At 38.8% G+C, this 23,112-nt stretch overlaps 1 protein-coding gene across 1 annotated transcript; it reads right to left on the reverse strand.

The window, feature by feature from the left end:
- Positions 1-6,534: 6,534 nt before the first annotated feature.
- Positions 6,535-7,702, reverse strand: LOC131681098 (putative nuclease HARBI1). The gene is made up of 2 exons (XM_058961807.1): positions 7,423-7,702; positions 6,535-7,335 (listed from the first exon to the last, which is right to left on the reverse strand). Exons 1-2 carry the CDS (start codon positions 7,645-7,647, stop codon positions 6,535-6,537), a joined length of 1,026 nt encoding a protein of 341 aa, XP_058817790.1. The 5' UTR covers positions 7,648-7,702.
- Between the last annotated feature and the right edge of the window lie 15,410 nt (positions 7,703-23,112).

Here is a 23,112-nt window from a genome sequence, read left to right on the forward strand (position 1 = left end):
AAAATGTTCAAATGAAAAAATATCAAAATAGAAAACATGGAATTCTAAATTGTTTCAATGGTCAAACAGTATATGCTAAATGTAATGGAAAAATTTGAGTTTATTGAAAAAAATCACACAAAAGAAAAGTATAAATCTCAAAACTTATAAATGGAGAACTGAAAAATTCATTACATAAAAAAGTAAAACGAAAAAAGCAGAAATTTTTTTAAGCAAATCAGAGAAGCCTCAAATGAAAAATATGGAAAAAGTGCGGATAAAGAAACACTAAAATAGATTCATCGGAAAAATTAAAAAAATGCCAAAGGAAGCGGGTCTTCTAAATTTCCAAAAGGAATCCCAATACATTGAAAACCCGTTTTTATCAGCCCCTAATTTCATCAGCTTCTTGATACTATTTTATCAACTAACCAGTATTATGAGGCTATGTCTAGGGATTCAAGAAGAATATTTTTAGAGCTTCGGTTTATTAAAAATAAATTAACAAATATGTTTTGCCATTGTCCCCATTTTGTCAACCTAATATAAACAAATGGGGCTGATAAAACGGGTCTTCGCTGTAGTTCAGTGAGAAATGTGGAACAAAAACTGCTTTTTTTCAAATATTCTGTGCAAGATGCCAGAAAAAATGCAGCACTACACACGTACATTTTTCAAAAGATGCCAAATCACTATAAACGACAGAATACTGTAAGGAAACCGCGTTCGCGTAAGCTCTACACTCAACTATTGATGAAACCGTATCATCTCGTCATGAATGATGGGATCTATGTGAAAGCAGACTTCCGGGAGCTTCCTTTTCTTTACAGCTCGATATTCCTGAGGAAGCTAAAAAGCAGAAGATTTCTAAGGTTGCTAAAAAACGCATGATTTGGCAGGCAATTTGCCCGTGTGGTAGGCGGAGAAGTGCGTTCGCCATCTCACACTGCTTTCAAGGTTTCTCACTGCATGTGATGATCGATCGACGGAGAAAACAGAATACAATAGAGGAAGCTTCCAAAAATGTTGCTGTGCCGCACCAATACTAAAACTGCTAATAAGTAACCCTTATTTAATTCAGAAACGTAGCAATAGAATTGATCATTCAAGAACAAATTTAAAATAACTAGCCCATTCTGTTAGCATCAAAGTGCAATTATTTCTATTCGAATCTTAATCCTAGTAGTGTCCGCCGGGTGGTCCCCGAAATGCTTTCCAACTAACTTAATCTGAAAATAAACTTCCAACAGCTAATAAAAAGTAGCTCCTGTTTCAATTCGGTAGGTTCTACCGTGAAGTGTGTTCGCTTCCACGAACCACGGTCGGTCGACTCTTATTTAATTAAAAAGTGATATGAAATCTAATCGAAATCCGAGAAAAACCTGGATCCCTACATCAACGATGGAAAGCTAAATCGAAAACTGGTGGCTTATCCAATTAACACGCGTTGAATTTGTCAACTATAGCGTAACGGTGGGTGGCACTGGTTCCAGTTTAACGCATTGGAATAGCCGCTGGGATGAAAAAAAAATATCTTTGGAGTCTTTCTAAAGTAATAAAACCGAAAAACATAAAAACTGACCCAGCATGGATCCGAAGAGATCGTAAGGACAGCCGGGCCGTTAAAAAAATTGTTCGTAGCAATTAATCGAACGTAAGTTTAGGTCGAATCTAATTATGAAAACTACGATCCTATAGAATCACTGCTGCTCCAGTAGCGCTCTCCTTTTGGGTAATAAAATTCAAAGATACCTCCAGTAAGTCATGGTTTTGATACGAGAAGAACTAGTTCCGATCCATAATAAAAGGAATCGACGACACAGTTTATCAAGAAATTACAAGGAAAATATAAAACTTTTACGACTTTTCTCCTCGACTTTTCCAAGCTGACTTGAGGGCGGTCCATCGACCGCCAGTATCACAAACTAAGTAAAACAAACAACACTCATTATCTGAATCTGAAGGCTCAAGAAGTGGATATGTGCTTTTCTAGGATTTCAGAGGAATCCTTCACTGTCGCCGCAAACGGGAGTCACATTTATTTATGATTGTCATATCCAAAGCTGTGCGTCTCTTTTTTGCCAGTAGCCTACTCTCATTTGGTGACATAAAAATATAGCAATAAAAACTATATGATCAGGTTCTTGCTTCTTGTATGACTTTCTTCGACTGATTTTATACGATAGTGCGACCTCCTCCCAAAGACATAGGACCCATAATTTTACGACTTTTGACGAAATTGAAACTATGAAAGCTTCGAAGTAAAAAAGAGACACAATGTTTATACGTGAAATTGAAACATCCTTTGCCGAACGAGAAAGCGGAGAAAGGAAAGGATGTTCATTAGGCTGGAAGCTGCGGACAGAATTCATTCGAGGATGCTTTATGTTTATGGCAGATATGTCTCTGTCTGCTCTTTATTCCAATTATCTATAAAAATAAGTCATTATCGAGTTTTTGCCATCTTTATGTGTTTTTGTTGAACCTTTGGTTAACAACAATTTGGTTTGATTACTTAATATAAAAAATGATAAACTAACGTCAGTTCTGTGTATTGGCTCCAACTGTGGAGACGGTGAAAGAACTAATAATCGATTTGTTTCATCAACCTCAAACAAACCCGCATCCAAACCAATCTTCGTGGCGGTATCCGAATCCAACTCGTTTAGCGCCCATCTCAGCATCACCATCGGATCAGTTCTGTCCTGTGGCATCATCATTCAACTTCCCATCGCACTGGAACTGACTGCAAGTGCACCTGCACTCTTTCGATAAATCCATGGGCATTTCTGCCGGAATTAGCTCACCTCACTTCAGAAGGATCTGTGCTCTATTGTTGGACGCACCAGGCTAAACAGTGAGTCGTTGTAATCCGGTTCCTACACGCATTGCAGAACCGTTCCGATTTGAGGTTTCCCTTTGAACTTTTCCACCGGTAAGCAGAAGTACATACATACATATACCACAACGTTGCATTGGAGGCAGAGACCCCTCACCATCACCGCGACCGGTTAGTCGGGTCGATCGTCGGTAGGTCTGCAGTCGGTAGGACAAATCTGTGGACTTGGGCACTACTCAGTCAGTCAGTCGAGTGGGTGTTACGTCCTGTCTGGAATCTGATGGATACTCAAACAGACGACAGAAGGCTTCTCGTTCTGGACATGCAGCGGAGAATAACGGATGAAGGTGTGGCTTTTCTTCGGTCTGGGTTGTATTAAGGGTCTCATTGTTATTGGTTTAGGTAGAAGAATGATGTTTTTCGTTCCAAAAATGTGAATTTTCGCTGATAAAAAGCTATACGGCCGATGACATGAATGAATATTGCTTTAAATTTTGCCAACGGTTCACTGTTACCAATATAGCGAATGCAAGATTAACCTCTGCATACTAGTTAATAAAATTACGTATTAAGATGTGATCAGTTAAATTTAATGAGAATTGGACTAATGTGATTTGATTGGAGATAAATCCTATTTATAAAATATATGCTATGTTTAGTATATTTGGAAACACTTCCTCGTATATTTATAACTTTTACCTTTCGCCTTCAAGAAAGTTCTTTGAGCAGTTTCACATTTTGTTTTGTCCATATGATTTCCGACACGTTGCGTCTTTATCACAATTTTAACATTCACGTGACACACGGTTTCAAACTTCACTGACAGCTGGGCCAAGCTATATTAGGGAATATACTGCCAATTGTGTTTTTCTGCCCGTCTGAGTGGTGTGCTCGCCAGGTCCGTAATCGAAGCTCGCTTGAACGGTAGTGATGATTTCGATAGAATGATTGGCACTGGTACAGGGGTACAGGGAAAGGCACGGGGGCACGTGCCGCCCTATTCAGTCGAAAGGGGTTTTAGTAGCTGTGTTTGTATTTAATTGTAATCAGAGTTATAAATATTCAAATTCATTGAATGAAAATTGATCATATTCATCCGAATTCATTTTCAATATACAGTGACGCAGTCAAAAGAACAAACCGCCCATTCATCCATGCAGATTTTCATTCGTCTTTGATTTTTACACAAAGCGAATGTGCAGCGACGAATCAAACGCATCAAAGTAGGCCTTGACACATTGTAAGCGATGATAATTGTTATTTTGTATGCTTTACCGGCATTTGAAGGCATTTGTCCAGAAAATTAGTGAAGTGAATATTATTGAACGATATTCAACTGAATGAATAACATGAATTTTTGAATGAACATTTTTTCTATTCACCACGAGTCGCATCAGGTTCATTTTCAGCCGTCAAAAAAGAGCTTCGATTATTTTTAATTCTGGTTGTAATATAAATGTTTTTGCAATTCCTGGGTCAATGCATGATCATGTTATGCAGTCTACTGGCATCGTAATACACAACAACAGCATCTGCTGTTATCCCATATCATCAGTTCTCGTTACATTAACCCAACTTTTTTCTAGTGAAAACGGTGGGGCTAAGAAACACTAAATTTTTTCATAAAAATAGGTGCTACCCTTGCAGTACTGGAAGCTGGTCAATTTTTACCTTCTGTTTGCGCCAGCTTTTGAATTAGATTCATACGAGGTAGTGAGACTTCACTGTAGTACAGGACAGTTAGGTATAGCATAATGAATCGAGTAGATAGGCGTTACGGAACAATTTGTTGCGTTTCGTTACCCATACTACAGCTAGGTTCTAGAAGATTCTTACTCCCTGAACAGAACAGTTGTGTTCATCTAATAGTGGTAGCAACCTATAGTACAAATTACAATCAGAACAGTCAGTCATCATACAAGGTTAATTAGTATCAAGAGTTATTATCTATAGTCAGTCACTATTAAAATTTACCACCAACAGCGAAGACTGCATATCAAGAAGACTGGCAACTCTGTCCAGAATCTGGAGACAGTAACAGCAACGCCACTTGCGGGTAAAGGTGGTACTTCCCATAGTGATGCACACACACATATACACTTTTACATTAAGCTTCCTACCTTCCTCCAGTAGAGGCGCTGGAGCCTCTGTCGCTCTTCGTTTTTATGGAGGAAGGAAAGAGATATCAGTCTTCTTAATATGGAGTCTTCGACCAACAGCTAGAAGCTATCATGTCGTAGTAAAATACATTGGGTCGTATGAATAAAAACTAGCATGTGCTCAGATAGTAGTAAATGCTCGAAAGCAAAGTAAAGTCTTAAAAGTAAAGTAAACGGTGCGTCGTTATGAATAACAACGATCAAAGCATGCACTATATACGAAAAAGTAAAAGCTAGCGTTTGCTTCAATTCAAGCTGTAAAGCATTCCCAATTCATTGTGTTCGTGGTCGTCGTGAGGAATTTCTTGTATATTTCCGGGTAAAAAACGAAAAATGGAATCAGGAAACCCAACGCTCGGTGAATATCTGGACGAAAACAACATTCGGATGGACCAAATAGATGCAAATAGTACGGTAAAATCACAACCAGTTAAGCGTGTGGATGATACTTTTTTCGCTCTTTGTTTGCAAAAATACGGATCGGTTTTGTTTCAAAAAAGGCAAACTCCCGTTTTGAAATCAATGAAAAAGAAAGCTATTCAAGTGGTTGTTGAGCACATTTCAAGGAAGAAAGGTGTTTCGCTCACCGAACAGCAAGTTCTGAAGAAGCTGAACAACTTAAAGAACCGGGTGAAAATGAAATCCGACGGAAAGGCGACTGGAAATAAAAAAATCGATTTAAATCGTGGTGAAAAGATCATCTATGACCTTCTCGGAGCTGCTGAAAATCCAGCAATATCCAAAATTCAATGTAAGTATCATGCTCACGGAATAATTCGCCCGCATAGTTACTTTTATTATTGATGGTTTTAAATAGATGGTGTATCTATTGAAACGTGCAAGAAAGCCGTAAGCTATTCCGAATCCAATGCAAGCGATTCTGGTTCTTTGAGCCCAGGAGAAGGGACTTCACAAGACAAACGAAACTTCTCATCTGAGGCATCCACGAGTTCCAAAGCCTATAGAAGCGGTCGACAAAGAAAATCGATGCTATCGAAAGGATCCATTCCAACAAAACACCAGGTATAGTGAAACTTCCAAATCAGCAAATAATCAATCACTTAAAAACAAGTCATAAACTCAAATCTCCATTAATTCCCATTTCAGGGGTATTTTGAGACGACAGAAACGGCTACTTTGAGCACACCTGATTTGCAGCGCCTCGTGCTTGTGAAGCAGTTGAATTACTTTACTGAGCAAACTGAATTGACAAAAAAGATAGAAAAGGTGCTGTCGAAAGCTGACCAGGTGTTGAGATCAAAAATCTCCAATCAAGAAGATGAACAGTTTTCTGGAACCATTCATTCTGAGGGAGTAAATAGTGAATGCGACAATCGTCGATCAGATGATGACTACAAAGAGCAAAACCACCAACCGGATACAGATACGGACGATTCTATTTAATCTTATTAATTAACGATAATTTTTATACACATAATCGAATTTCTTTTTCTACATGCAGGCTACGCAACAACTTAGAAATTATCCATTGGAATTTAACTAAAATTGGATTAAAAAACTACGCACAGAAATATATTGAAATAAGTTATGATATATTTATGTAATATGGCGTTTACAATTGAAATAAATATGTTGTAATAGCATTACGTCGTGCTTGACCTCTTTTTTATCATTATTATTTATTTCATCAAGCATTGGAACATGTATATTTCTATTACTTGTGGGTCGAACCTCTTTAAATTCTTCATCCTTTAAATATTTGGCTATATTGCGCAACACAAAACAAGACAGAATCATGCTTGGAATGCGACGTGTATTAACTCGTACTTTCGATTGCAGGAATGGAAACCTCCGCTTGACCTGGCCAAACACTCGTTCTATTATGACTCGTTCACTGCTATGAATTTTGTTGTTCCGTTGTTGTTGGGGGATTTTGGGATTTCTGTATAGAGTCATGACCCAAGGAGCAATTCCATAGCCATCATCACCTAGCAATAAGGCTTCGGTAGGATTCTCATGCATTACCTGAAACACTGATGAATTTTTCCATATTCTAGAATCGTGTACAGATCCTGGCCATGTACAATCAATACTGGTGAACAATTCGTTTGCATCACATGTAGCTTGTATATTGAACGATTTTAAACCTTTTCTATTCACATATTCATCTGCATGCTCATATGGACTTTGGATAATGACATGAGTGCAGTCCAATGCTCCTATTGAGTCCGGAAATTTGAACTTTCTACGCCATATATTCTTAGCCGCATCCATATCTTCTTTCGTAACCGGAAATTTAATCCAATCAGAAGATTTTGATGCAATTTTTTGGCATGCGTTCCAAACAGTTTTGCTGACAGTCGTTTGGTGTATTCTAATATCTTCCCCAACACCAACCTAGAAATATGCACATATTTCATAAATTTAACGTTCTTAGATGTATAACAAAAAGCTGTTTTATTATTCCAAAACAAAACTGTTTACCTGGAATCCAGGATCTCCAACATATGGAAGAAAAAATTGCATCTTTTGGAAATTACTTAAAGCACCGCCTCTAGTTTCATGAGATGAACCGAGAAAATGAGCAGCTAACCATTCGACATTATTTTCTGTAAACCTGTATAAGTGCTTAAAACTGCCTAATTCATTGCTACGCCGTGTTCTATATATTTTACGACGTCGAACACTAAAATCCATAAACATGGCCATTTTTGTGATGGATCACCAGTATGTTGTGTTCTTATTGTTTCCAAGAAGCAACGGTTACTAGATGGATTTTCATAGGACGCACGAAAAAATAGCCTACTTAGCACAACTACTTTAAATATGTATGAAATTTTGAAAATGTTGGTTGCTGTGAAAATCACATATTCCATTGACATAAATGGTTACACGCAAGATGTTAGAAAAAATTAGAAAAATAACTGTAAATTCACTGTAACTGTAAACTAACACAAACTAATTCTTTATAAAATGCATATAGGTCATTCCACGCGAAATGATCGAATAATGGGCAAATTTCAAATAGGCCTTTGTGTATTTAAACCTATTTTGGAGAACTTGTTCATCTATGGTCAATATGAAACCTGTTTTAATCCACCTATCGGTGCAATTGTGCCTTTCTCATTTCTGCATGATCGATTATTTTCAATATTTATTATTATTTTTCGAGATTTCATCAAATTTCGACGTTTTATGCATTTTAAAGACACTTTCTCTCGATACCTATGCCGGTTTGTGAACCAATTAGCTCTCAGTTTGGTTACGATACAAGTGAGCCATTTAATTCTCCGCTTCTTCGCGAGCTAGTCGATGTAGTCCTCGGCGGTAGATCAAGCCTCCATAACGATCCAACCAGTAGGTGCCGAGGTCTGTCGTCAATTTTCACTACAAGAAAATATTCTCAGAAGATAACTTTTGAAAAAAAAACTTAGAGAATTTCGTTTAAAATATTAGGCACATTTTGTCGAACATATAAAATTTTTCAAATTTCAATTAAATATTTCGGGGAGGTGCAGCTGCAAAAAAGGTGTTTCGAAAAAAACACAGTTGAACATTTCAGCACGCTCATTTCATCACCATCACCACCGCCGCTGCCACTGGTCTACAGGGCGTCGGCCATCCCAACCTACCGTGGTAGTGAACCATGAAAATTTAGAATGTTTCTTTTTATACCAAGTGTAGCTTATCAAACGTCCAAAATGTTCTCTGTATTCCCAAAACCCCGGAAATCGGTAAACAAAAGAGGCCTTTAATGCCCGTTTCAAGACTTCAATACCAGAAGTCGGAGTTTTAGCAAGTCCCTGGGGGCATCGCATTCTTCCGAAGCGAGATACTTATATGGTGTGCCGACTGATCACAAAATTAACATGTAAGGTTTTGTCCTTGATACGTTCACAGGTCTGAGCAGTTCAAGTGTCTGGTTTTTGGGTTAATATCGGCAGACCTTCTTTGGGTTAGCCGCGTTCTCTGCACTCCACCCAGTTTACAACGAAACGTCCCATTTGTCTGAATTGTGATTTCCAGTCAAGTCCAACGAAGATTCGTACGATAAGCGTTATGTCAACTGTCGTAGAATGATCAACTGAATCTGCCACTTTACGATGGTCGATACGTCTATTCAGCAAGTCACATAGTCCTAAGCTTCATCAATTTTTCTTGACTCACTTGACTTGTTCTACCTCGGATTGCTTCGTACAGCCGTTCATTTCCGACTTTTAGAAGTTCACCCGGAAATACGCCTTCAACGGACCTACCGTTTTTCAGATCTCGTATAGATCAATTCAGGTAAAAACTATTTTTCTTCCATTAAGGGGAAAAATTATTTAAAACCATTTTTGCGAGTGGAGTGCAAAAACCCAACAACTAAATAAGTTATATAATTTGCGTTTCGACTGCGTCTCATCAGAATCCGATACTAACTTAGTGACGGGACTAACTTAGCGCCGGAGCTAGTTCCAAAAAACGGAATTTCATTAGTTCTCATCAGCTTAAAATGAGCTTCTTTTCTTGCGGGACATCACGCTTGACTAGGGGTTTGTTCAGGAACACAAATTGTGTCTCCGTTTGTTGGAGCTAGCGTAAATCCAGCGCTGGCTTAGTGCTGTCACTAAGTTAATATCGGATTCTGATGAGACAAAGTCGAAACGCAAATTCCATAACTAATTTATATAAAATTGTTTATTTTACCACAAAACATTATATACACTAAATGAAATGCATTAAACACAATAAAACAATGTAAAAGCACCAGGGTATCACACGAATTGTGTACTGGACAGGGAAAACCAGGTACAGGGATAACCAACAGGTGGGTAAAGCAGCCTAGAAATGTTCCATCAGAGCTTTAGAAATTTTGTGATCAATTTAGTGACTTACTTTTAGGTCTACAGAAGACCACAAACTGACCACTTGAGAGATCTGGGTATCGTTTAATTTAACTACTACGATCAATTTTATTGGTTTGATGTCCAAATTGTATTTAGCTCAGCTTCAACTGGTAATGATATTCCAGGAGCAGATTGTAGTTATAATATACTTGTGTGAAAAGTGAACCAAGTATTGCGAGTAATTTTGCTTATTATCAGTCGATTTAGTTTGAATTTAGCGGCCGGATTATCAAAAAGTTGTGGTTGAATCGCAATGTTACTATTGACCACAGGCTACTCCAGCCTGGTGGCAGTGGTTCGTTAACAGTGCTATTTTTAAAAATAAGCACTCTTGTGTAACTAATTTTGATGCGATCTTATTTTGTTGCAAAGAAGTTTTGCACAGTAAGGTTCTAAGGGAAATGTATCTGCCAGTTGACGTCAATCGCGATGACATTTCCTTGAACTGAGCAAAAAAAAACTAAGGCATTTAATGTGCGTGGGAAATACGCATGGTGTTGTCTGAGTGGAACAACAAACAAATTCAATAAATGAGTGAATAAATAAATAAACGCATAAATAATTGGAAACCTTGCTCCGATTATTATCGCGATTAGTGGAAAATCATTTGGTCAAATTACATCAAACAAAAAAACGATTACAGTAAAACTAGAAAAGTGTATTTGACATTTAATTAGAAATCATGAATATGAAACATTCAGTAGCTTTCGAAGCAATGAAAATGTTTTTAAGCCAGCTCATCAAAGAATTTTCATGAAACTTCTTATTACCAGATGCAAGAGTAGAAGATGTGAAAATTCCATGAATCCTGATACCCAAGAATAATAAAACAAGGATCAAGGATGGTTGATTAATTTCCAAATCATAATGAAATCTATCTTCATTCCTTTCAACAAATTATAACCGTTAGTATATTTATTTTTCCCCACACAAGAATACACCCAAACCGAACAAAAGTGCTTTCATCCACATTTTAGTACACTCGTTCCGACCAACATTGTCATAATAATGCCGTCAAGTCGAACCATTCGTGCCGCGACTTGCCCGATCATTCGTTTCCAAATTGCCGCAGAGCCAAAGATTGAAAGCAACCTTCAAATCGCCCATTAATGAGTAATGAGACGCTTAATTGAACCCCCGAGGGATAGCATTGACGCGCATTCCCCAGCTCTTAGCGTGCGCTGATCGGCTCAGAGAGCATCTCGGAAATCCAATAAAGCCGCTACGGATTTCCACACCCGACGTCAAAAGACCGCCTCGGTCTGAGTGAGAACCGTCCCGAACCCATAAATAAACATTCTCCGAGGATCATTAATCAATACCATCGATGAATGAGTGGCAAGCTCGGGTCGGCCCTTTGTTGGTGATCTTTCCTGGGTCCGTCAAATGCAGAGCTGATGGATGCTGACGGATTGTGATGGACCAGCGTTTATTCTCGCTGTATTATGCTTCTCTGCCGTGCCGGCAGCTAAGGTTAAGACCTTGCTGAGCGGCGGCGGCAGAACCGATGAAAGGTTGGTTCCCCGGATGACGTCGTCCTCGTCGTCGACGTTGAATTGAGAGATTGAAATGTGAATGATTTTACGGCTCACATTAGGAATCATTATTTGATTTCTTATTGTTCCGTGCTCCGGATCGTGCTTTTTTTTCTGTGGCGGTGAAAAATTTGATTGTTTTGTTCCAGTAATTGAGCAGTCGTTTATTTCGGAATTGAAATTGTGAGGAAATTGGAAATGAGTTACTCGATGAAATAACCGGCGTGAAAGACATATGAGCTTTTTTGTATCAAGCTTTTGATAGCAATCTGAAGGTTCACTTCAAACGTCGAAACCATTAATCCGTCAATCAACCAGCTGCTACCAGAAATTCTACTTCAAACGTACTCAGAAGTCGCTAACAATTAATCAACCAATCACTTACAAACGTAATTTATCGACCTCCAATGGTCGAAATTTGTATCCAGCCCAACCCGAAAAAGTTCGATTTCCAACCCACCAACGACAGTCACCAGCCAGCACGGAATCATTAATTATCTTCCCGCGGGGAATATAGCCGACCAAACCAATTCGTTATCGATCTTTCCAAGCCACTAATTCGATAAGTATCGAAGAACGATCAGAAGACGGCTTTCAGTCCCAGGCGGCAGTTTGACATTCGGAGCGCAAAATGTTCGGTTCGGTTTGGTGTTTTTTTTCACTCACCGAACCCTGCACTGTTTGGACTCGAACTGAAACGACAGTGAGAAAGAGATTCCGATGGTCGATAAGCGAGGAACGCGATCGTTAGCCGAAACCGGTGATCGTCAATAGGCCTGCTCTTCGAACAGAGCTTCTGCTAATTGTGGTTCGGTTGGTAGGCAGGCAAAAAGCATGTTCCATTCTCGAAGCAGGATATTGGGAATATCGAAATTATAATATTTTGCCAATAGTCATTTGTCAGAACGGTGACAGTGGACATTATTGCTTTGTTTTGGGTTATTTTATGGGCTGTTATTGATGATCGTTATTTTCTGTGTTCGTTGCTTCTGGAGAGCAATTTTGGATATCGAAGTCGTTTAGCTTTATTCAAATTTACTGTGGCAATCGAGCAAAACGATGGGAACGTGTTGTTTCTTTAGCGGCGAAACAAGTTCAGTTTTTGGAAAGTTTCTGAGCACCGACCTAGCCAGAAATTCTGCTTGGAGAATGTTTCAATTCCAATATCAAATATTTAGAACGCGCATAAAATTATGTGATTTTATCATTTTTTCTTGAAAAACTTCAAAGGACAGCTCCTATACGGTTGCACGAAATGTTGATGTAGAACTACACTAGTGAACATAGAATATTTTGTTTTCTTTTGCATATTTGAATGTATATTTGTTCGATCCAACGAGTTTCGTAGCAGCAGGTCGAATAATTTTTAAGCCGCAATCCGACCGATCTAGGCATCCTAAGAACTCCCAAGAAATCCTAAGAATGCTCGTGAAGTTTCCATTCCACGTTTCTGATTGGTCGATATGCTTCTGCGAATAACGTCATCATCAACTATTTAAGTTTTAGTGTTACTTAGGTGAGCTCATCGAACGCCGGCTCGTGAACTACAGCTGCCGTTTCCAGGCATACCTAAACACAGTGCTAACACTATGGAAATTTTATAACATGATATAGCGCAGGTTTTGATTTTTTTTCTGTGATTAATCCCCCTTAAAGAAATAATGGAGAATCAACTCTTCAAAAAGCATAATATAGGGACTCAGTGTCTTCAGTACAGTTGTTGAGAAAGATGTTAGAAATAACTTTCTTGAAGACAATTATGATCTATGTATTCAAGGTTTCGGGATGTATTAGGTTATTTGCATGAAAATCTCATTAAAACAAGTTGTTCTAATAGTAACGTTTACGATACCCCTTACATTTATTTGGCGTTCTGAAAAGCCGTTTTAAACAATGAAACACACATTTCACCAATGGTATGATTCTGCAAATCGTACTGCAATAAGTTAAATATAAGAAAATTGAATTTAATGAAACTTCGTAAAAATTGGTTTATATCTCGATATCTTGTGTATATTTAGCTCTCATGTCTTCAACAAAGTTATTTATTATAATATCATTTTTGAAAACTTTACTGAAAACACCAAGTCTATAAATAATAATTTTTGAAGGGTTGATTCTCCATTACTACTTTTAGGTTAATTTACCTAATATATTTTTAAAGAGATGCACAAAATCATGCTATAAAACTTCCTAGAAGACACTGAACCTACAAACTGCATAGTTTCGAAATTAAGTGATCTTGACCGTAAAATTCATTTAATTCAGTATGTTCGCCATTAATAGTGCATAGCTTGGTAACCTTGTATACAAAATCTAAACACGCCATTCTACTCTGTACCCTATATTCTCCAGAAAACAGGAAGGTAAGTCACTGTTCACCTTTTTTATATAGAAAGTCTGTACACGACTCACTTCGTCGCGATCGGAAAATGTTTCAGTGAGTGTATTTCATTTCCGTTTCTTAAAAGTGGCTGGGTCAAATTACATAAACATTGTCTTAATTAAAAGTTGTCCCATCGAATGCCGTTGTATTTTTTTTCTGATCTGACTTACTGTTCCAGAGTTACGAGTTGAAGAATGTTTATACTAAGATAATCAAGTATAATAACAATGTATTAGACTCTATAACAATTGAAACCATACTTTGGGGAAAAAACAGAGAAACTAGAAAAAGCTTCCAGTGAAGCTTGGTAAGAAGATTCTACGGAAGATTGATAAAGAGCTTCTACGGAAGTTTGGTAAAAAGCTTTTACGGAAGATTGAAAAAAAGATTCCGTAGAAACTTTGAAAAAAAAGCTTCAACGGGGGCTTGAAAACATCTTCCACGGAATCTTGGCAAAAATTTCTACGGAAGCTTGGAAAGCATCCAAGGAAGTTTGGTAAAAGCTTCTATGGAAGCTTGATAAAAAGCTTCCCGGAAAGCTTAGTAGAAAGCTTACATGTTAGCTTGGTATAAGGTTTCCACGGAAGTTTGGTAAAAAACTTCCAGGAAAGTTTAGTGAAAAGCTTCAAAGAAAGCTTGGTAAAAAGTGTCCACGGAAGCATGGTAGAAAGCTTTCACGGAAGCTTGGTGAAAAGCTACCATGGAATCTTGGTAAAGTTTCCCTGAAAGGTTAGTAAAAAGCTAACATGTAAACTTGGTAAAACGCTTCCACGGTACGTGGAAAATTGACGTTACAAACTTAGTCTTAAATGAAAGGTGCAACGTTCCCATAGGCTGCTATTGAATTTTATTCAATTCCGATTTCCGGTTCCAGAGTTAGGGACTGAACAGTGCGGTCACGCATTAAATTCCCATATTAATCGGAATCAGCATGTTATCTAAAAGATTCAAAACTTTACAAGATGTGTTTCAAATTGCTTCGATCTATAGCTTCGGCGAAAGTATTTTGATTACAAAGTATATCCGTTGTGCTGGTGTAATACGGAGCTGAATTCTGATGCATCTTAAATGTGTAGTTAATATTACCAATAATATTAATGTACAAAAAGTTTTAATCAAATCGCTTCACCCAAATTTGTAAAACAAATTCACAAAAAAAGTTTTTTTTTTACGCTCAAGCCCTCACCCTCTCTCCCCTCCCCCTTAACGCAATTACTTGCATACCAGAGCTTTCACTTAGGACCGAATTAAGCTTAAATCCCTTCGAACTTTCTCGAATCTGAGGCAGCCCAAGACCACGTGCTCAGAAAATTACTGTCATTTTTGTTAGAGCATTGGCTTTATACATCACTTAGAAATTATGCACAACCTAGCCTATGCTGTATAAGTGAGTGAGAGGAGAGGACTGGAATGGCTTAACGCCCGCTAATTAAGTTTTTCTATTGAACCTAGTATGTTGTGATATTTGAAATTGAGTGCGCTTGGGTATGGACCACAGTTGGGGATGACTAAACAGTAGGTGGATGCGTAGGCGAATGGACGAAGGCGGTTTTATGAATGTAAGGGTTACTTGACACGAATTCGTTTGTATATATTTTTTAAACTCTGTCTTGAATGAATATGGCTGAGCAAAATTTCCAGAGAAGGTTGCAAAGGCCTACGAAAAAGTTGGAAGAAGTTTTCAGAAAAAGTCGATAATATTTCCACGGAAGCTGAAAATAGCTTTCATGGGAGCTTGGAAAAGATGCCACGGAAGCTTGAAAAAACTGCCACGGAAGCTTGGAAAAGCTTCTACGAATGTTTCAAAAAAAAGCTTCCACGGAATCTTGAAAGACGGTTTCCACGGAAGCTTAAAAAAACTTCCATGGAAGCTTTACAGAAAGCTTTTACGGATGTTTGAAAAAAAGCTTCCAAGAACGCCTGAAAAAAGCTACTATAGCTTCAAAAAACTGCTTCCACCAAAGCATGGAAATAGCTTCAAAAACTTGAAGGTTGAATAAAAGCTTCAACGGAAACATAAAAGAAGCTTCAATGGAAGATTGAATAAAAGTCTCCACGGATGCTTGAAAAAAGCTTCCAAAGCTTGAAAAAAAGCATCCACGGAATCTTGAAAAACAGTTTGCATGTAAACTTGAAAAAAGGTCCCAATGGAAGCTTGGAATAAATCTTTCGTGGAAGCTTTAAAAAAATCTTCCACGAATGCTTGAAAAAAGCTTCCAAAGCTTCAAAAAACAGCTTCCACGAGAGCATATAAAAGAAGCTTCGATAGAAGATTGAGAAAAAAGCTTGCACGGAAGCTTGAAAAAAACTTCAATGAAAAATGGAAAAAAAACTTCCGCGGCATCTTCAAAAAAGCTTTCACGGAAGCGAAAAAGCCTCCACGAGAGCTTAAAAAAGCACGGAAGCATAAAAAAGCTTCCACGTAAACTAAAAAAAAACGGTTCCACGAAAACTTAGAAAAAGCTTCCACTGAAGCTCAAAAAGAGCTTCCAGGGTAGCTTGAGAAAAAGTTTCCACAGAAAAGGAAAGTTTCCATGAAAAAAAAAGCTTCCACGTACCAGAACTTCCGCGGCAGGTTGTAAAATAGCTTTTTGCTGAAGCTGGAAAAAAATTATGCGAAAACTTGAAAGAAAAAACGGCAGCGGAAGCTTGAAAAAAGCTTCCATTTTGCCTTCAAAAACGATTCCAGGGAAGTTTAGAAAAAGTTTCCCCAAAAGATTAAAAAAATTTCCACGAAAGCTCCAATGGAAGATGGAACAAAAGCTTCAATAGAATAGAAACTTTTATAAAAATGAAACTCACACGGAAGCTAATAAGGCTTCAACCGAAGCTTGAATAATGATTCCAAAAAAGTTTAAAAAAGCTGTCACGGAAGCTTGAAAAAACTTCCATTGTATCTTAAAAAAATACTTCCGCGAATGCTAGATAAAAAGCTACCGTTGGTGCTTCTACGAAAGCTTGCAAAAAGGCATCAGCGGAAGCTGGAAAAAATTCTTCAAAAGCTTGAAAAAAGTTTCCACATAAGCTTGAAAAAAAAGCTTTTTCGGAGGCTTGACAAAAGTTTCCAGGGAAGCTTCAAAAAGGAAGGCTGTTAAAAAGGCTTCCACGGAATGCTACGGAAACATGAAAAAAGCTTCCACGGAAGCAAAGAAAAAAAGCCACGAAAGCCTAAAAAAGCTTGAAAAAACTTTCACGGTTGCTTGAAAAAAGCAACCATGGAAACTAGAAAAAAGCTTTCACGGAAACTTAAAAAAGCTGCGACGGAAGGAAGCTTGGAAAACCCGAAGAAAATAGCTGGCCAATAGCCCGAGCGTGCTATATTGTGGTATGTATATCAAAGCACGGTATTAATTGATTATTATGCCTCATTGAGGTATTAAGAAGGTATTGAAGAAACATTTTTCAATGCCTGTTTAATATCTTAATGATGTATAATACTTTATTTTAGTATTATTTATGCGTTCTAGTGATTTTTACAAATACCTTATTGAATATCTCTACACAGTGAATTTTGTTATTAGAAGGTTGAAAAATGTTTTATTATTATCTCTCTCGTTTCATTATCAAATATCATTATCAAATAGTTATTCGTAGCACATGGCTGTGTTATTATTTTAGGCATTTTACCTCCTATATAGAGCTTATTAAGACCATATTGTGGAAAAAAGTCGGTGGTATGGAATACCTAAATTTAGTATTCCGCAGATATTTTCTTCTGCTCGGATTGAAAAAAAAAACTTTCCGGGAAGCTTGGAATGAAGCTATCCCAGAAGCTTGCTGGAAAGCTTTACCGGAAGTTCGGTAAATAGCTTGCACGGAAGTTTGATAAAACAGCTTCCACGAAAGCCTTAAAAATAGTTTGAATGGAAGCTTTAAAAAAAGTTTCCACGGAAGATTGAAAAAAAAACTTCTACTGAAGCTTAAAAAAGCTATCACAGAAGCTTCTAGAGAAGCTTGAAAGAAAGCTTCCAGGGAAGCTTGCAAAAAGGTTTCTACGGAAACTTGAAAAAAACTTTCGCGGAAACTGCTTTTGTTAAAGCGGAAACAGCTACGGAAGGAAGCTTGGAAACAAGCTTCTCTGGAAGCTAGGAAAAAAGTTTTGGTGGATGCTTGGAAGAAAGCTTTTCCTGAAACTTGGTAAGAAGCTTTGACCGGAAAGTTGGTGAAAAAGCATCCACGGAAGCTTGGTAAAAAATATTTCCAAGATGCGTGAAAATAACTTCCAGGGAAGTTTAAAAACAGCATCCACGGAGGATTTAAAAAAACTTCCACGGAGACTTGAAAAAAGCTTCTGCGGGAACTTAAAAAAAGCTGCTATGGAAGGTTGGATGAAAGCTTTCCCGGAAGCTTGAAAAAACGCTTTTCCGGAAGCTTGATAAAAAGCTTTCATGGAAGGTTGGTAAAAAAGCTTCCACGAAAGCTTAACAAAAAAGCTTCCAAGGAAACTTGAAAAAAGCTTCCAGGGAAGCTTGAAAAAAAAAATTGCTTTCACGGAGTCATGAAAAAAGCTTCCATGGAGTCTTGAAAAAAACTGCGGTGGAAGGTTCGAAACGTAAGCTTGGAGGAAATCTTTTTCGTTAGCTTGGATAAAAGCTTTCTCGGAAGTTTGGCGAAATGCTTCCATGCAGCTTAGTAAAAAGCTTTTAACGGAAGCTTGGCTTCTACGGATACTTGATTAAAAAGCTTCCACTGAAGCTTAATAAGAAGCTTACAGGGAAGTCTACTATAAAGCTTGCAAAAAAGTTTCCACGGAAGCTTGAAAAAAGCTTCCACGGAACCTAGGTAAAAAAGATTCCATGGAAGCTTTATGCAAAAGCTTCCCCGGAAGCCTTAAAAAAGCTTCCATGGGATTTTTAAAAAAAGTTTACACGGAAGCTATAACAAAGATTCTGTTGAAGCTTAAAAAAGCTACCAGGGAGGCTTAGAAAAAAAGCTTTCTGGGGAGTTCAAAAGGAAACTAAAAAGGCTTCCACGGAACTTTTTAAAAGCTTCTGTGGAAACAAAACAAATGTTGCGACGGAAGGACGCTAGGAAACAAGCTATCCCGAAACTAGGAAGTAAATGCTTCCACGGAAGCTAGGTAAAAAAGCTTCACTGAAGCTAGGCAAAAATGCTTGATTGAAAAACTTCCATAAAATGTTGGTTCAAAAGCTTCCACGGAGGTTTGAAAAAAATCTTCCACGAAAGCTTGAAAAAAGCTCCCAAGGAGCCCTGAAAAAAAGTTTCCACGGAGAAAAAATCCGCGGAAGCTTATAAAAAGTTTCCATGGATGCTTGGAAGACATTTTCGTGAAAGTTTGCAGGAAAGCTTTCACGGAAGCTTGAAACAAAAACTTCCGTTGAAGGATGGGGAAATTCTTCCATGGAAGCATAAGAAAGCTTCCACGGATGTTTGGGAAAAAGCTCTCATGGAAGCTTGGAGAAAAAGCTTCCGCGTCAATTTGGAAAAACTTGAAAAAGTTTCCACGGAAGCTTAGAAAAGCTTAGCAAAGCTTCTACTTAAGCATGTGAAAGCTTCCACAATGAATTTAACGTAAGATGTTGCGAGGATCTTGATTATGATAGTTAAGAGGGACAATATTTTGCATGGTTGCTCGGGAGCGCATACTGAAAGCCATAACTGAATGTAATTATTAATCAAATCACCGCCACGTACTAGTTAATTTTATGCGCAGAAACGTAAATTCACCAAAAATTCAGAGAAAATCCAAAAACAGCACCACTGTTTCGAGCTAGCAAGCCGACCAAACAAGGGCATTGATTTTGGCTCCCCCGGCGGACTTCTTATTCCGAGTCAATGTTGCATTGTACGAAAACGGCATATTCAGTAGGAGTGATCAGTTTTTTTCAACTCATTCAATGTCCCCGGTCCAGCGGTTCTGAACATCTTTCATTTCGGCCACCATTACTATAAGGAAATTACTATAAAAGGGATCATTTCACCGGTCGAAATTGTACGCTTCCAATTATTTGGCTTGCAGAAAGAATATTTGGTCAGGCACAGCCCAAAAAAAAAGCGACCACCATCGGAGAGTGGTGTTGGCGAGGTTCACCGCTTCGCATTATCGCCACACGGAAAGACGCGTGCCCGCACAAAGCCCACAAAGACACCGTATGGCCAAAAGTGAGCGTGCCGTGGGTGGGTGGGCCTCTTTTTGCAGTCCTGTGCCTGCCGCCGTGGTGGCTAAGCAGTAACTGCGAGTGATTTATAGCTGTTATTAAATATTGTTTTAATACACTCTTACCTTCTTTTCCCCGTGCGAACTTCAAAACACCCTCGCGCGTGACATATGCTGCCTGTCCGCCCCACCAATCGCATGTCGATCGGGCGTATAAAGCAAATAAAAGATAAAATACGGGAACAGCTAGAGTAAAAGTATGAAATATCGTTAAGATTAAAACGTATAATTGAATAGTTGCCATAAAATGGCCAGTTTCCGACCAACGGCAGTGGATTAAAATGGGAGGTTGGTTTTGTTCATTGAAAGCATGGATGGGTGCGTATAATTTTAGTGCATTTCGACTGAACAAAAAAAGCGCCATAAAATTGTCGCAGCGGATCACGAATAGCGCAATTCGGGTATTTAGTTTTTTCATAGATTAATCATATTTACAGGCTTACGCAAATAAAGGGGAGCAAAGACATATGTGCTCCTGAAACTGACAGAACCATGTTGTAGCTTAATATCCTTTTGGCGTGATACGAATAGGTTGGATAAACATTTTATTAGATTCACAAATACTCGTAAAGTTGCAGAAATGTTCCATTGTTTCCCAACCATGAAGTTCGATCTACAAATGAGAAAAAATCCCTTCTAAGTAAATGAGAAAATGTTCAAACTTTGACCGAGCCCACCGCTTCCGGCATCATGCGTGTGTGTTTAATGGACTGCCTTTACCCAACAACAGCGCCTGAGTGTGAGAAAGGATCAAAGGAAACTGAAGGATTCGCGAGGGATAATGATTTTGACCCGTTGTAGGTGATGCATGAAATAAAGTTTCAAATTTGAAAGCAATAGTTACAGTTCGGGTTTGAAGTTTGTCTACCCCAAAATTTTTCCTACTCGATTAACAGAATTAAGAGGGAAGAAACACGCCCAACCGTCCTTTTTCCAACCACAAACACAGAACTTCAATTTCCTGCAGATGACCGACCGGCACCAAGATTTCATCGCTCGCAAATGAATCGTAATCACGGAATAGGAAATCACTGTCCGCGCAGTGACTGCCGCCGAGCCGAGGATAACAAATAAATTAATTTCATTTTTCTTATTCGGAACAAAATCACCCAATCTTATGCAGAGATCTGCATGTAGATGAAATTTTAATTAATTTTTTTTTCGTTCATCCGACTGGTCCAACTCGACTAACCGACCAAACGGCCAGAAGTGCGAGCAGTAGAACGAGACACGCGGAAGTCCTTGGCCGAGCTTCCTGTCCTCGATCTCTCGGTGTTTCTTTCGTGTCGGCGCTCGTTTCCCTACGCCGGGGTCATTCCGTTCTGTTCCGGTGTGGATATTAATCAAAGTTTGAATTTGGTCCCGGGGCAAACCGAGAAGGTGGGGGTAAATGAAGCTGTAGATAAGAGAAAAGCGATTTTCTTCATTTTTTGATTTTTTTTTTTGCTCCTGGTCCTGATTCTGAGAAAGGGAATTTCTCAGCTCGTTTGCCATCAGCCATCCTAGTAGTTGATCGTTTTCCTTTCAAGCGCGCATTTTTTTTCGTTCTCGTCGGAGTGCCGACCGGACGGTGTTTCGTTTGGGTGTTTTGTTTTCGGAAACAGAGCGATTATTACTGGCGCAAGTCGTACGATTCCGTGGTGTTTCCGTAGATTAGGAATGTTCAGTGTATTGCTATGGAAGTGAGCTGTCCCTAATCATCAGTTGGTAAATGCTCAACGATTTCATAGATCCATTGATTTTAATTTGTTTAATTTAATTATTTACACTCGTATCACTTTGTTCTAGTTCATACATTTGTTGCTTGTTTATCTAAAGCGGATTCAACACGAGACAAGAATATTGTCAATAAAAATATTGACAAGGCTACTACAATAAGTCAATCCCATTTGAATTCCACGGGATCAATACTCTTAATATGCCTTCACACCATCAATATATTAATTAGTATTTGGTTTATTGTTAATATTTTTGTTCGTGAGCACGATTTCGAGATAGCACACATTGATAGATTGTTTTTCGTGGATGGGGCGTCGAAGACTGAAGCAAGCTGTGCGGCCAGTTAGAAGTAAATTTGTTGTATGATGCAAATTATTACAAATTTCAATTATTGCGATTTTCAAAGCTTCCGTGGAGGTTTTTTCCAAGCTTCTGTGGAAGCTTTTCCAAGCTTCCGTGGAAGCTTTTCCAAGCTTCCGCGGAATCTTTCCCAAGCTTCCGTGGAAGCTTTTCCAAGCTTCCGTGGGAGCTTTTCCAAGATTCCAAGGAATCTTTCCCAAGCTTCCGTGGAAGCTTTTTTAAGCTTCCGTGGAAGCTTTTCCAAGTTTCCGTGGAAGCTTTTCTAAGCTTCCGTGGAAGCTTTTCCAAGCCTCAGTGGAAGCTTTTCCAAGATTCCGCGGAATCTTTCCCAAGCTTCCGTGGAAGCTTTTTTAAGCTTCCGTGGAAGCTTTTCCGAGCTTCCGTGGAAGCTTTTCCGAGCTTCCGTGGAAGCTTTTCCAAGCTTCCGTGGAAGCTTTTCCAAGCTTCCGTGGAAGCTTTTTCAAGCTTCCGTGGAAGCTTTTTCAAGCTTCCGTGGAAGCTTTTCCAAGCTTCCGTGGAAGCTTTTCCAAGCTTCCGTGGAATCCTTCCTTAGCTTCCGTGGAAACTTTTCCAAGCTTCCGTGGAATCCTTCCTAAGCTTCCGTGGAAGTTTTTACAAGCTTCCGTGGGAGCTTTTCCAAGATTCCGCGGAATATTTTCCAAGCTTCCGTGGAAGCTTTTTTAAGCTCCCGTGGAAGCTTTTCCAAGCTTCCGTGGAAGCTTTTCCAAGCTTCCGTGGAAGCTTTTCCAAGCTTCCGGGGAAGCTTTTCCAAGCTTCCGTGGGAGCTTTTCCAAGATTCCGAGGAATCCTTCCCAAGCTTCCGTGGAGGCTTTTCCAAGCTTCCGTAGAAGCTTTTCCAAGCTTTCGCAGAATCTTTCCCAAGCTACCGTGGAAGCTTTCCAAGCTTCCGTGGGAGCTTTTCCAAGATTCCGTGGAATCCTTCCCAAGCTTCCGTGGGAGCTTTCCAAGATTCCGCGGAATATTTTCCAAGCTTCCGTGGAAGCTTTTTTAAGCTACCGTGGAAGCTTTTCCAAGCTTCCGTGGAAGCTTTTCCAAGCTTCCGTGGAAGCTTTTCCAAGCTTCCGGGGAAGCTTTTCCAAGCTTCCG

This window comes from Topomyia yanbarensis, chromosome 2 (genome assembly GCF_030247195.1).
Source record: "Topomyia yanbarensis strain Yona2022 chromosome 2, ASM3024719v1, whole genome shotgun sequence".
Taxonomy (NCBI): Eukaryota; Metazoa; Arthropoda; class Insecta; order Diptera; family Culicidae; genus Topomyia; species Topomyia yanbarensis.